The sequence below is a fragment of the Oncorhynchus kisutch genome, linkage group LG28 (assembly GCF_002021735.2).
Source record: "Oncorhynchus kisutch isolate 150728-3 linkage group LG28, Okis_V2, whole genome shotgun sequence".
In the NCBI taxonomy this organism is placed as follows: domain Eukaryota; kingdom Metazoa; phylum Chordata; class Actinopteri; order Salmoniformes; family Salmonidae; genus Oncorhynchus; species Oncorhynchus kisutch.
The window spans coordinates 29,146,030-29,158,638 of record NC_034201.2 but is presented as its reverse complement, the minus strand read 5'-3'; the positions used below and the strand labels follow the sequence as shown (position 1 = coordinate 29,158,638).

General features: G+C 40.9%; 1 protein-coding gene across 2 annotated transcripts in view; it reads left to right on the top strand.

The window, feature by feature from the left end:
* The window catches only part of LOC109872604 (rho GTPase-activating protein 32), a 212,585-nt gene that overhangs the window by 118,357 nt on the left and 81,619 nt on the right, over positions 1-12,609 (top strand). For both annotated transcript variants that reach the window (XM_031807802.1, XM_020463896.2), the window contains exons 4-5: positions 8,990-9,081; positions 9,521-9,605. In XM_031807802.1, the coding sequence (XP_031663662.1) occupies positions 8,990-9,081; positions 9,521-9,605 (177 nt within the window). The remainder of the gene's footprint in view (positions 1-8,989; positions 9,082-9,520; positions 9,606-12,609) is intronic.

The window sequence follows — 12,609 nt, the reverse complement described above, 5'->3', positions numbered from 1 at the left end:
TGCCGTCATCTGGTCCAAGGCTTCTCACGGAGCTGGAAGAGAAGGAGTGAACTGAGAGAAAAGCAAGCTGCCCTCAACATGCCACAGAAGGCTCTGATCCATGATGTTGTGACCCAATGGGGATCGACACACACGATCCTTGAGAGTTTCCTCAGCCAACAGCAGCCAGTCTGTGTGACACTGGCTGGAGAAAGAGGATCATGGCATCTGATGCCGACATAAGTGTCATGGAGCAACTGTGCCAGCTCCTTGTACCACTAAGCAGGGTTACAGATGTACTTGCCTCAGAGACACAAGTGACACTGTCAGCCATCAAGCCTGTCCTGGAACACAACACCCGTGATGTTCAGGTGGAAAAGGATACGGAGCCATCCCTGACCAAGGGGATGAAAAGGGTAATGAGAGAAGACCTTATCAACAGATACACAGAGAAGGCAAAGAGTCATGCACATGGCTTGGTTGATTGACCCCTGCTTCAAAAGGAGCTTTTTAGATGAGCTTGAGGCTGCAAAAGTTGACACTGACACCTGTGTCCAGGAGGCCTTGAAGCTGGCAGCTGCACAAGTCAGGGAAGAACCACAAAGCACCAGCAGCACCTCCACCACCACAGTGGCATCGGAGGGGAAGGCCTGGCTGGGTTGCTAAGAAGATGACTTCAACAAGGCAGCAGAGAGGTGAAGAGCGTCAGATTCCGACCACCCCAGAAGACAGAGTAAAATAATAGATCAAGGTCTACCTGTCTCTGCCACCCATTCCAGCAGAAGAGGATCCACAGGTGTGGTGGAGAGGCCATGCATCAGAGCTGCCTCACCTTGCCAGGGTTGCCAGGAAGCTTTTGTGCATCCCAGCAACCAACATGCCTTTTGGGGAGTTTTACATTTGAATCTCAAGTGAACAGAGATGCATACATACAGGATGTTAGGCCAGCAGCACCTTATTTCTTTATGAAGGAGAGAACGGACATACAATCAGTGCTGTTCATTTGATTTGTTTACATATGGTTGTATTGTTCTTACATGCACATTGCTTTACTTGTGTTGCTTTTATATGCGCATTTGATTTGCTTACTTAAGGTTGTGTTCATTAAAACCTGCACTAGGGAATCTTTTACCTCATGGCCACATGGTGCCATTTTTAATGTTAATGTTATTATTTTTATGTTTATGCAGACAAAAAGTGCATAGTGCTGCTAATTATATTAGTAGTTTGTTGGTTTTCAATATAAAACTTGGTGAAAAGATTTCAATGTATCAGTACTTTTTAGAACATTTCCAGCACATTTGAACAATACCACAATAATTCTTTTAATTGTGATAATTTTGGTCACTAGAATCGTGATATAAAATTTTCATACTGTTTCTTCTCTAATCCTGACTAGTCTCCCAGTCTCTGCCGCTGAAAAACATCCCCACAGCATGATGCTTCCACCACCATGCTTTACCGTAGGGATGGTGCCAGGTTTCCCCCAGATGTGATGCTTGGCCAAAGAGTGCAACTTGGTTTCATCAGACCCAGAGAATCTCGTTTCTCATGGTCAGAGAGTCCTTTAGGTGCCTTTTTGGCAAACTCCAAGTGGGCTGTCATGTGCTTTTTACTGAGGAGTGGTTTCCGTCTGGCCATTCTACCATAAAGGCCTGATTGGTGGAGTGCTGCAGAGATGGTTGTCCTTCTGGAAGATTCTCCCATCTCCACAGAGGAACTCTGGCGCTCCTTCATAGTGACCATCGGGTCACCTGCCTGACCAAGGCCCTTCTCCCCCGATTGTTTGGCCCGGCGGTGTCTTGGTGGTTCCAGACTTCTTCCATTTAAGAATGATGGAGGCTACTGTGTTCTTGGGGACCTTCAATGCTGCATACATTTTTTTTGGTGTCCTTCCCCAGATCTGTGCCTTGACACAATCTTCTCTCTGACAATTCCTTTGACCTCATGGTTTGGTTCTTGCTCTGACGTGCACTGTCAACCATGGGATTTTAAATAGACAGGTGTGTGCCTTTCCAAATCATGTCCAATCATTGAAATTTAGAAAATAAAAGAGAGCCGCACACTCGAGGAGCTCAGATGCAATAATTTAATTACCAACGTTTCGACAGCCAAGCTGTCTTCATCAGGGTATAATAATAATAAATAATAATTATACCCTGATGAAGACAGCTTGGCTGTTGAAACGTTGGTAATTAAATTATTGCATCTGAGCTCCTAGAGTGTCTGGCTCTTTTATTTTCAAGTTTTCTACTCCGCTAGCCAGCACCTCGTCTTAATAGGTGTGTGTTTCTTTTTCTTCTAAATCATTGAAATATACCACAAGTGGACTCCAATAAAGTTGTAGAAACATCTCAAGGATGATCAATGAAAACAGGATGCACCTGAGCTCAATTTCGAGTCTCATAGCAAAGGGTCTGAATACTTATGTAAATACGTTTTTAAAAAATATACATTTGCAGAAAATGGTAAAATACTGTTAACGCGTTGTCATTATGGGGTGTTGTGTGTAGATTGAGGAGGAAAAATATTGATTTAATCAATTTTAAAATAAGGCTTTAATGTAAGACAATGTGGAAAAGGTAAAGGGGTCTGAATACTTTCGATTGCACTGTATGTACATACAGTATATAGCTTCTATGACACACACACACAACGCATCAATGCATCCTAGCTTAGAGCGATCCCAACCGTATCAACGCTAATCAAACATTAACCTCTTAGATAACAAGGCTCCCCCTTTTTTTGGTGTATCAACTATAACAATCAGACATCATTGAGTTCAACAATGAACAAGAACCTGAAAGACAAACAAAATCAGAAAAATTAGTTATGACAGCATAAAAGAACGTGACAATGACACTTATAACACATTATTTTCTGAATATTGGACCGTAGACAAGCTCTTCTTATTATTTAGTTATTTCAAAGTCTCGATTGGTTGGGGCTCGTTGACTCTGGAAAGTCTTATCTCAGTCTCCTTAAATGAACTGTTAGGGAAATGTCATTATATGAAACTGAAATGCTGGAACAACATCCAGTCTTGGCTCCCATTCATGAAATAATGATTTTCTCTCTCTTGTACTTCATGTAAAGTAACTTTAAATGTAGTGGGGATGTATCAGCACTCAATATCATGTACATTAATTATATATGTTGGCTAAACTTAAGAAGAATTGTAATGAAGACATTGTATTGTTTAAACCAACCACTTAAATCAGATGTATTCAATATTAATCTAATTAAAATTATATTAATAAATTAATGTAATCCTGGTCATATTCAAGCAATCCATTTTTTTGTGTAATTATCTCAATGTATAATATACCAAAGTCTCCATTAATCATATGATACCTAAACTCATTCAGTTATTTCAACACCATCCAAGCCCAGCTTCTTTTTTCTCTCCATCTGAGCTGCATTCAGCAGCATCAGTGGTGCTATCTGAAATGGGGCTGTCTCTATGGTAACATGATATGTCCCCCACCACTGGCACTTTGGAACCACAAAAATTTGATACAGTGGAGAAGACACACTGAGTCCCTAATGGCGCCCTATTCCCTATATAGTGCTCTACTTTTGACGAACCCTATGGGCCCTGGTCAAAAGTAGTACACTACAAAGAGAATGGGGTGAACTTTCATCTCGTTCCAGCTAATTAATATTGATCACTTTTGAAACATTAAAGGCGTGGCATGTCTGCTGTTTGTTAGATGTTTTATTATGTTATTATGAAGGGAGCAGCTTTTAAAAGGGGCCTAGATGTGTGAATAAATTACACGCAATAAATCTCTCTTGTGGATTGGGGACATTGTCTTGATTTATTGTATTCCTTATTATTTTTCAATTTCTTTTTTTCTTTCTCTGCATTGCTGGTAAGCGCCCATAAGTAAGCATTTCACTGTTAGTCTACAACTGTTGTTTACGAAAGCATGTGACAAATAAAATTTGATTTGATAAAAAAATGCTAAGCTAATTAGCGTTAGCTGTCACAATGTGCCCAAATTTTTTATTTTATTTTATTTATTTTACCTTTATTTAACCAGGTAGGCAAGTTGAGAACAAGTTCTCATTTACAATTGCGACCTGGCCAAGATAAAGCAAAGCAGTTCGACAGATAAAACGACACAGAGTTACACATGGAGTAAAAACAAACATACAGTCAATAATGCAGTATAAACAAGTCTATATACAATGTGAGCAAATGAGGTGAGAAGGGAGGTAAAGGCAAAAAAGGCCAAGATGGCAAAGTAAATACAATATAGCAAGTAATGGCAGGAGCCGACATGCGTGGCAGGCAGTGGTATGCTGCAATTCAGAGGATGAATCGATAAATAAGTCTGCCAAGCTCTCGACGTGCCACAACGATTGACTGAGGGCACATTGTTAACAGAACATTGGTTTGGTCTTATTGCAAAAGAGAATGTGTTTTCAGTGGTTAAATGAAAGTACAATTTATAAAAAATAGACCTACATGAATAAATGGACATGCTGTAAGTTGACTAACTAATTTACCAGTAGTTAGTCAATAAATATATGTTGATAACGCCTAAATGCAATACATAAGCAGAATCCTTCCCATTCATTGTCACTTAATTCGACATGGATGACTGCATACTATCCAACAACCCAGGTGAAATTTGGCAACACCTGCACTGTATTCCTTTATTTAGCAAGCCTTGATGAGCCCTCGCCTTCTTCAAGACACAGTTGAATATTTTATAGGTACAGCTGAACTTCTGAGAATGTATTAGCTAGACTTGATAAGCCTCTCCCCTTGGGGAAGTACTGAAGAGGTTGCTACCAGTGTTTGTCTGCTCCGAGTAGTTCTTAATAGCCTGCTCGTCACTCTGTTTTTGCTTAAGCAGAATCATTTTCGATGCCAAACAGCAATAACATTGGAGTCGGCTAAAGCGGAAAGAATAGAAAGAGACTGGCACACAGGCTAAGCGATTCTACATTCCCGTTCACAGCTACTGCAGGCCTGACATGATGCTATCTGCACACCGGCCCACCTGGCTCCTGTCTCTGACCTCATTGCCAATCATGCTTATCGCCTTCCCGGTTTTTGTCTGCAACCAGCTAGAAAGAGACCAAACTTTCTCTTCTCTCTCAATGGGCTTTATTGGCTTGGAAAACATATGTTTACATTGCCACAGCAAGTAAAATAGATAAACAAAAGTGAAATAAAAATGAACAGTAAACGGTACACAAAATAATGTCATTATGTCTTTATACAGTGTTGTAATGATGTGCAAATAGTTAAACTACAAAAGGAAAAATCAATAAATATGGGTTGTATTTACAATGGAGTTTGTTCTTCACTGATTGCCCTTGTGGCAACAGGTCACAAATCTTGCTGCTGTGATTGCACACTGATATTTCACCCAGTAGATATTGGATTTGGTTTAATTCTTTGGGTCTGTGTAATCTGAGGGAAATATGTGTCTCTAATGTGGTGATACATTGGGCAGGAGGTTAGGAAGTGCAGCTCAGCTTCCACCTTGTTTTGTGGGCAGTGTGCACATAGCCTGTCTTCTCTTTAGAGTCATGTCTGCCAGCGGCAGCCTTTCTCAGTGGCAAGGCCATGTTCACTAAGTCTGTATATTGTCAAAGCTTTGCTTAATTTTTGGACCGTGTCAGTGGTCAGGTATTCTGCCACTGTATACTCTCTGTTTGGGGCCAAATAGCATTCTAGTTTGCTCCTGTTTTTTTTGTTAACTTGACACAATGGAAAGAATTATCTTTTTGTTTTCTCATGATTTGGTTTGGTCTAATTGTGTTGCTATCCTGGGGCTCTGTGGGGTCTGTTTGTGTTTGTGAACACAGCCCCAGGACCAGCTTGCTTAGGAGACTCTTCTCCAGATTCATCTCTCTGTAGGTGATGGCTTTGTTATGGAAGGTTTGGGAATCGCTTACTTTTAGGTGGTTGTAGAATTGAATGGCTCTTTGCTGGATTTTGTGCTCTATGGCTAGATTGGAATTTGTGTCCTGGCAACTGGACCTTTTTGGAACACCATTATTTACTGTCAGAGCCCAGGTCTGACAGAATCTGTGCAGAAGATCTAGGTGCTGCTGTAGTCCCTCCTTGGTTGGGGACAGAAGCACCAGATCATCAGCCAACATTGGACATTTAACTTCAGATTCTAGTAGGTTGATGCCAGGTGCTTCAGACTGTTCTAGTTCTCTTGCCAATGTGTTGATACAGTTGAAGTCAGAAGTTTACATACACCTTAGCCAAATACATTGAAACTCAGTTTTTCACAATTCCTGACATTTAATCCTAGTAAAAATGTCTTAGGGACCTATGCTAACTCACATGTCTTAGGTCAGTTAGGATCCCTACTTTATTTTAGTTGAGAGAATCTTTTATTTCTTTAGTCACATTCCCAGTGGGTCAGAAGTTTACATACACTCAATTAGTATTTGGTAGTATTGCCGTTAAATTGTTTTAACTTGGGTCAAACATTTCGGCTAGCCTTCCACAAGCTTCCCACAATAAGTTGGGTGAATTTTGGCCCATTCCTCCTGACAGAGCTGGTGTAACTGAGTCAGGTTTGTAGGCCTCCTTGCTCGCACACACTTTTTAAATTCTGCCCACAAATGTTCTATGGGATTGAGGTCAGGGCTTTGTGATGGCCACTCCAATACCTTGACTGTGTTGTCCTTGAGCCATTATGCCACAACTTTGGAAGTATGCTTGGGGTCATTGTCCATTTGGAAGACCCATTTGTGACCAAGCTTGAACTTCCTGACTGATGTCTTGAGATGTTGCTTCAATATATCCACATATTTTCCTCCTGATGCCATCTATTTTGTGAAGTGCACCAGTCTCTCCTGCAGTAAAGCACCCCCACAACATGATGCTGCCACCCCCGTGCTTCACAGTTGGGATGGTGTTCTTCGGCTTGCAAGCCCTCCCCTTTTTCCTCCAAACATAACGATGGTCAGTATGGCCAAACATTTATATTTTTGTTTCATCAGACCAGAGGACATTTCTCCAAAAAGTACGATCTTTGTCCCAATGTGCAGTTGCAATCCGTAGTCTGACTTTTTTATAGGGGTTTTGGAGCAGTGGCTTCTTCCTGGCTGAGCAGCCTTTCAGGTTATGTCCATATAGGACTCGTTTTACTGAGGATATAGATACTTTTGTACCTGTTTCCTCCAGCATCTTCACAAGGTCCTTTGCTGTTGTTGTGGGATTGATTTGCACTTTTCGCACCAAAGTACGTTCATCTCTAGGAGACAGAACGCATCTCCTTCCTGAGCGGTATGACGTCTGCGTGGTCCCATGGTGTTTATACTTGCATACTATTGTTTGTACAGATGAACGTGGTACCTTCAGGCATTTGGAAATTGCTCCCAAGGATGACCCGGACCTGTGGAGGTCTACACTTTTTTTTCCTGAGGTCTTGGCTGATTTCTTTTGATTTTCTCATGATGTCAAGCAAAGAGGCACTGAGTTTGAAGGTAGGCCTTGAAATACATCCACAGGTACACCTCCAATTGACTAAAATGATGTCAATTAGCCTATCAGAAGCTTCTAAAGCCATGACACAATTTTCTGGAATTTTCCAAGCTGTTTAAAGGCACAGTCAACTTAGTGTATGTAAATGTCTGACCCACTGGAGTTGTGATGCAGTGAATTATAAGTGAAATAATCTGTTTGTAAACAATTGTTTAAAAATGACTTGTCATGCACAAAGTAGATGTCCTAACTGACTTGCCAAAACTAGAGTTTGTTAACAAGAAATTTGTGGAGTGGTTGAAAAACGGGTTTTAATGACTCCAACCTAAGTGTATGTAAACTTCGATTTCAACTGTATATATGTTGAAGAGGGTAGGGCTTAAGTTACATCTCTGTCTCAACCCACGGCCCTGTGGAAATAAATGTTTTTTGCCCATTTTAACCGCACATTATGTGTACATGGATTTTATAATGTCGTATGTTTTCCCCCCAACACCACTTTTCAAGAATTTGTATAGCAGACCCTTGTGCCAAATTGAGTCAAAAGCTTTTTTGAAATCATCAAAGCATGAGATGACTTTGCCTTTGTTTGTCACTCGTGAGGCATCATGTTTTTGCTGTTTGTTCTACAGCCAAAAAGATTGGAGAAGTGGTTAACCCTCACATTTCTGATTTGGATAGATAACTCTTGGTGTTGTTTGTTTAGTGTGTTCCAATTTTCCCGGAAATGGTTAGATTCTATGGATTCGCAATTACGTTGAGCTAATTTCTTACGTGTTGTTCCATTTTTTTCTGTAGTGTATTTCTTTATTGTTTTAGTGATTCACCCTTTATTTTATAAAAAAAATATATATATATATTTAACCTTTATTTAACTAGGCAAGTTACAGTGGGTTAACTGCCTTTTTCAGGGGCAGAACGACAGATTTTTACCAGCAATTTGGTGGATGGGACTACCAGCTCTCTGTAACCTAGAGAGCAACCAGTGGTCTCTATACCATGTTTCTTGTGAGATGACAATGTCTGTATTTCCAATTTATTTTAAGTCTGGGTTCCTGCTCTTTAGGTCTCTCTCTCTCTCTGTTAGCTTGGTGTTTCTGTTTTCCCTTGTTGACTTTAGCCACACAGGATGACTTTCTGTAATGTTGTCAAGTGCGTTTTAACCTCACTTGGTCACAGATTAGACTCTGTCAGGGGTCAGACTTTACCATGTTGGGTCAAACGTAGCTAGTAGGGGCCTGGAGTGGTCTTGCCTTTGGTAGGTTTGAATCCAACCGACTGCCCTTCTAATACACTCTCCTAACTTTTCTTCCACTCTTTCACTGTCTCTATCCAATTAACATGAAAAATACAAAAATATTAAGTAGCTACTTTGACAACAGTCACTACATCCTGGAATTGTTTCTTTGAACAAATTTGGTTTGGTTTGCACTGTCCCTAGGTTTCTCTCGCATGCAGGTCAACTCATATGGAGTTGTTTGTCAGAGGTGAAGTCACAGGTCATGTATTGACGAGTATGTCTGTTTCCTTTCCAACATGCAGGCGCGGAGTGCCGAGGTCCCCGAGCTGAGCGCCGAGCCCCTCTTGCGCTCCTGCAGCAGCACGGCCAGCATGAAGGTCAAGAACGTCAAGAAGTGAGTGGACCATCTGACCGAGTAGACTTACCCTGCTATGGGCCTTCTGATACCGCCTTAACTCCTCACATCTACTATACATCTCTCTCTATCGATCATCCTTTTTCTCTCCATTTTGCTCTCTCTCTTTCGGCTCCCACCCTGTTCTCTCTTGCGACCTTTTTCTCTCTTCAGCTATCGCTCTACATCTCTTTCTGTCTCTTCCTCACTCTTGTTATCTGTGTCCCTCACACATGTCCCTTTCTCAGTCTCTCTCTCCCGCTCTCCTTCAATTTTGCCCTTTCTACTGGATTTAATCTATTTTTGCCCTTTTTCTCCTCCTCTCTTGTACTATGTTTTCTTCTTCTCCACCCTCCCTCTTCCTTTACTCTCTTCATTATCTATCAGACCCCTAGGCCTAAGGCCTTCATCCTAACCACAGTCCGTCTCTGTATTTCAGACTGTCCTTCACCAAAGGCCACTTCCCCATGCTGGCTGAGTGTGCCCACTTCCACTACGAGAATGTGGACTTTGGCACAATCCAGGTAATCAGACACTTAACATAGCAGCACCACAGTGCTCTGCTTTCCTAAAATGTTGGACTGTCTGGTGTGCTGTGGTGGTAGATAAGGTTCCAACCTTGGTTGTGATACACTATATTGATATTGCAATGAAAACGGTGGTGTTGTTTTGAGAGTATATCCCAGTCTTAGTCTTTTCTGATGACACAGTTCATGAAGACAGTGGTCATTTGACTCCACCTCTTTGTTTATTGTGGTGTATGCTAGAGGTCGACCGATTATGATTTTTCAACACCAAGACCGATTTATTGGAGGACCCAAAAAAGCATATACCAATTTTTATTTATATATATATATATATATATATATATATATATATATATATATATATATATATATATATTTGTAATAATGACAATTACAACAACACTGAATTAACCCTTTTATTTTAACTTAATATAATCTATTTAGTCTCAAATAAATAATGATACATGCTCAATTTGTTGTAAATAATGCAAAAACACAGTGTTGAAGACTAAAGTAAAAGTGCAATATGTGACATGTAAAAAAAGCTAACATTTTAAGTTCCTTGCTTCCCAGTTTTGAAGTTTGAGGTTCTAGTTATTATATGAATTATGTCGCGTCGGCTATTTCTCGCAATACCATTTGTATTTCATATACCTTTGACTATTGGATGTTCTAATAGGCACATTAGTATTGCCAGCCTAATCTCAGGAGTTGATAGGCTTGAAGTCATAAACACTGTACTGTGTTTCAAGCATTGCTAAGAGCTGCTGGCAAACAGTAAAGTTTGAATGAATGCTTATGAGCCTGCTGCTGCCTACCACCGCTCAGTCAGACTGCTCTATCAAATATCATCAAATCAAATCAAATTTATTTATATAGCCCTTCGTACATCAGCTGATATCTCAAAGTGCTGTACAGAAACCCAGCCTAAAACCCCAAACAGCAAGCAATGCAGGTGTAGAAGCCCGGTGGCTAGGAAAAACTCCCTAGAAAGGCCAAAACCTAGGAAGAAACCTAGAGAGGAACCAGGCTATGTGGGGTGGCCAGTCCTCTTCTGGCTGTGCCGTGTGGAGATTATAACAGAACATGGCCAAGATGTTCAAATGTTCATAAATGACCAGCATGGTCGAATAATAATAAGGCAGAACAGTTGAAACTGGAGCAGCAGCACGGCCAGGTGAACTGGGGACAGCAAGGAGTCATCATGTCAGGTAGTCCTGGGGCATGGTCCTAGGGCTCAGGTCCTCCGAGAGAGAAAGAGAGAATTAGAGAACGCACACTTAGATTCACACAGGACACCGAATAGGACAGGTACTCCAGATATAACAAACTGACCCTAGCCCCCCGACACATAAACTACTGCAGCATAAATACTGGAGGCTGAGACAGGATCATAGACTTAATTATAATATAATAAAAATGTCATTTCAAACACAAAACATTTATTCTTTCAGTGAAATTAGTTTCAACGAGCCAGTCGGTCCAAACTGTTGCATATACCCTGACTCTGCCTGCAATGAACGCAAGAGAAGTGACACAATTTCCCTAGTTAATATTGCCTGCTAACATGCATTTATTTGAACTAAATATGCAGGTTTAAAAAAATATACTTCTGTGTATTAATTTTAAGAAAGGCATTGATGTTTATGGTTAGGTACACCCGTGCAACCATTGTGCTTTTGTTAAATCATCACCTGTTTGGCGAAGTAGGCTGTGGTTTGATGATAAATTAACAGGCACCGCATTGATTATATGCAATGTGGGACAAGCTCGTTAACCTAGTAATATCATCAACTATGTGTAGTTAACTAGTGATTATGTGAAGCTTGATAGTTTTTTTACAAGATAAGTTTAATGCTAGTTAGATAGAAACTTACCTTGGCTCCTTGCTGCACTCGCATAACAGGTGGTCAGCCTGCCATGCAGTTTCCTTGTGGAATGCAATGTAATCGGCCATAATAGGCGTCCAAAAATGCCGATTACCGACTGTTATGAAAACTTGAATTCGGCCCTAATTTATCGGTTTACCTCTAGTGTATGCTGGTGGAATAGGCTATATGTGGTGAGGATGCTATTATTATTTTTAGCTATGTTGTCTCTTCTTGTCAGCACAGCTAGACCCTGTGTTAATAGTTGGCAAGTTAGCCTGTTTTTTTCTGGTGGGCTTTACTAAGCATTTCTCCTTAGAAAATCTGATATTGGTTTCTGTTGACTCTGTGCAAAAATATTCAGCATCCATTCTAAACTGAGAATAGGAGGGAAGCAACACGAGCAGCGAGTAATACAAATCTTCTAACCTAATCCAATGCCTTTATTAAAAATTAAACACCAAATCTGCATGGTTAGCATGAGAGGTATTTCCACCAGTCACGTGTGCACTATTACCCAATGTATATTACATCATAAATTCGCTATACATAATGCCTAATTCCCACCTCTGCTGACTCCTACCTCTATTGAGTGCATCTCCATATGGTGAAAGGAGAGGTGTATTATCTGAGCCTGGCTCAATGGCTCCCTCCCAGTGCAGGTGGAGGCAAAACACACACAGAAGGTGCTGCAATACCACCGGGGAGCCCAGAGCTCCACTGTTGTGGTGTTGCTCCACTGTTGTGGTGATGCTTACACACACAGACGGATAATGATACACAGACAGATCTGCAAGCACTGGAAGAGGACAAGAACCATCTGAATCCTGTTATAGGGTCTCAGAAGTAGCTTGGTAACTTATCCCCTCTGATTGGTGTGTGATGATGAATGTTGATGTAATACTTCTCCACGTCCTGTAGAGGTCAGCATTGTCTCACTTGTTAGCACAGGAGAGATACTCAAGGAATATACTGTAGCATCGTGGTGGGCAGAATCCTGCATTGACTCTCCTCTCTCCCTCTCCACCAGGAGCTCCACCAACCAGCACAATCTCACAGTGGTAATACAAAAATAATTTGCATAATTCAAAATCAACATTGGATAAAGAACAAGTTTTCCACACTGACTTCTG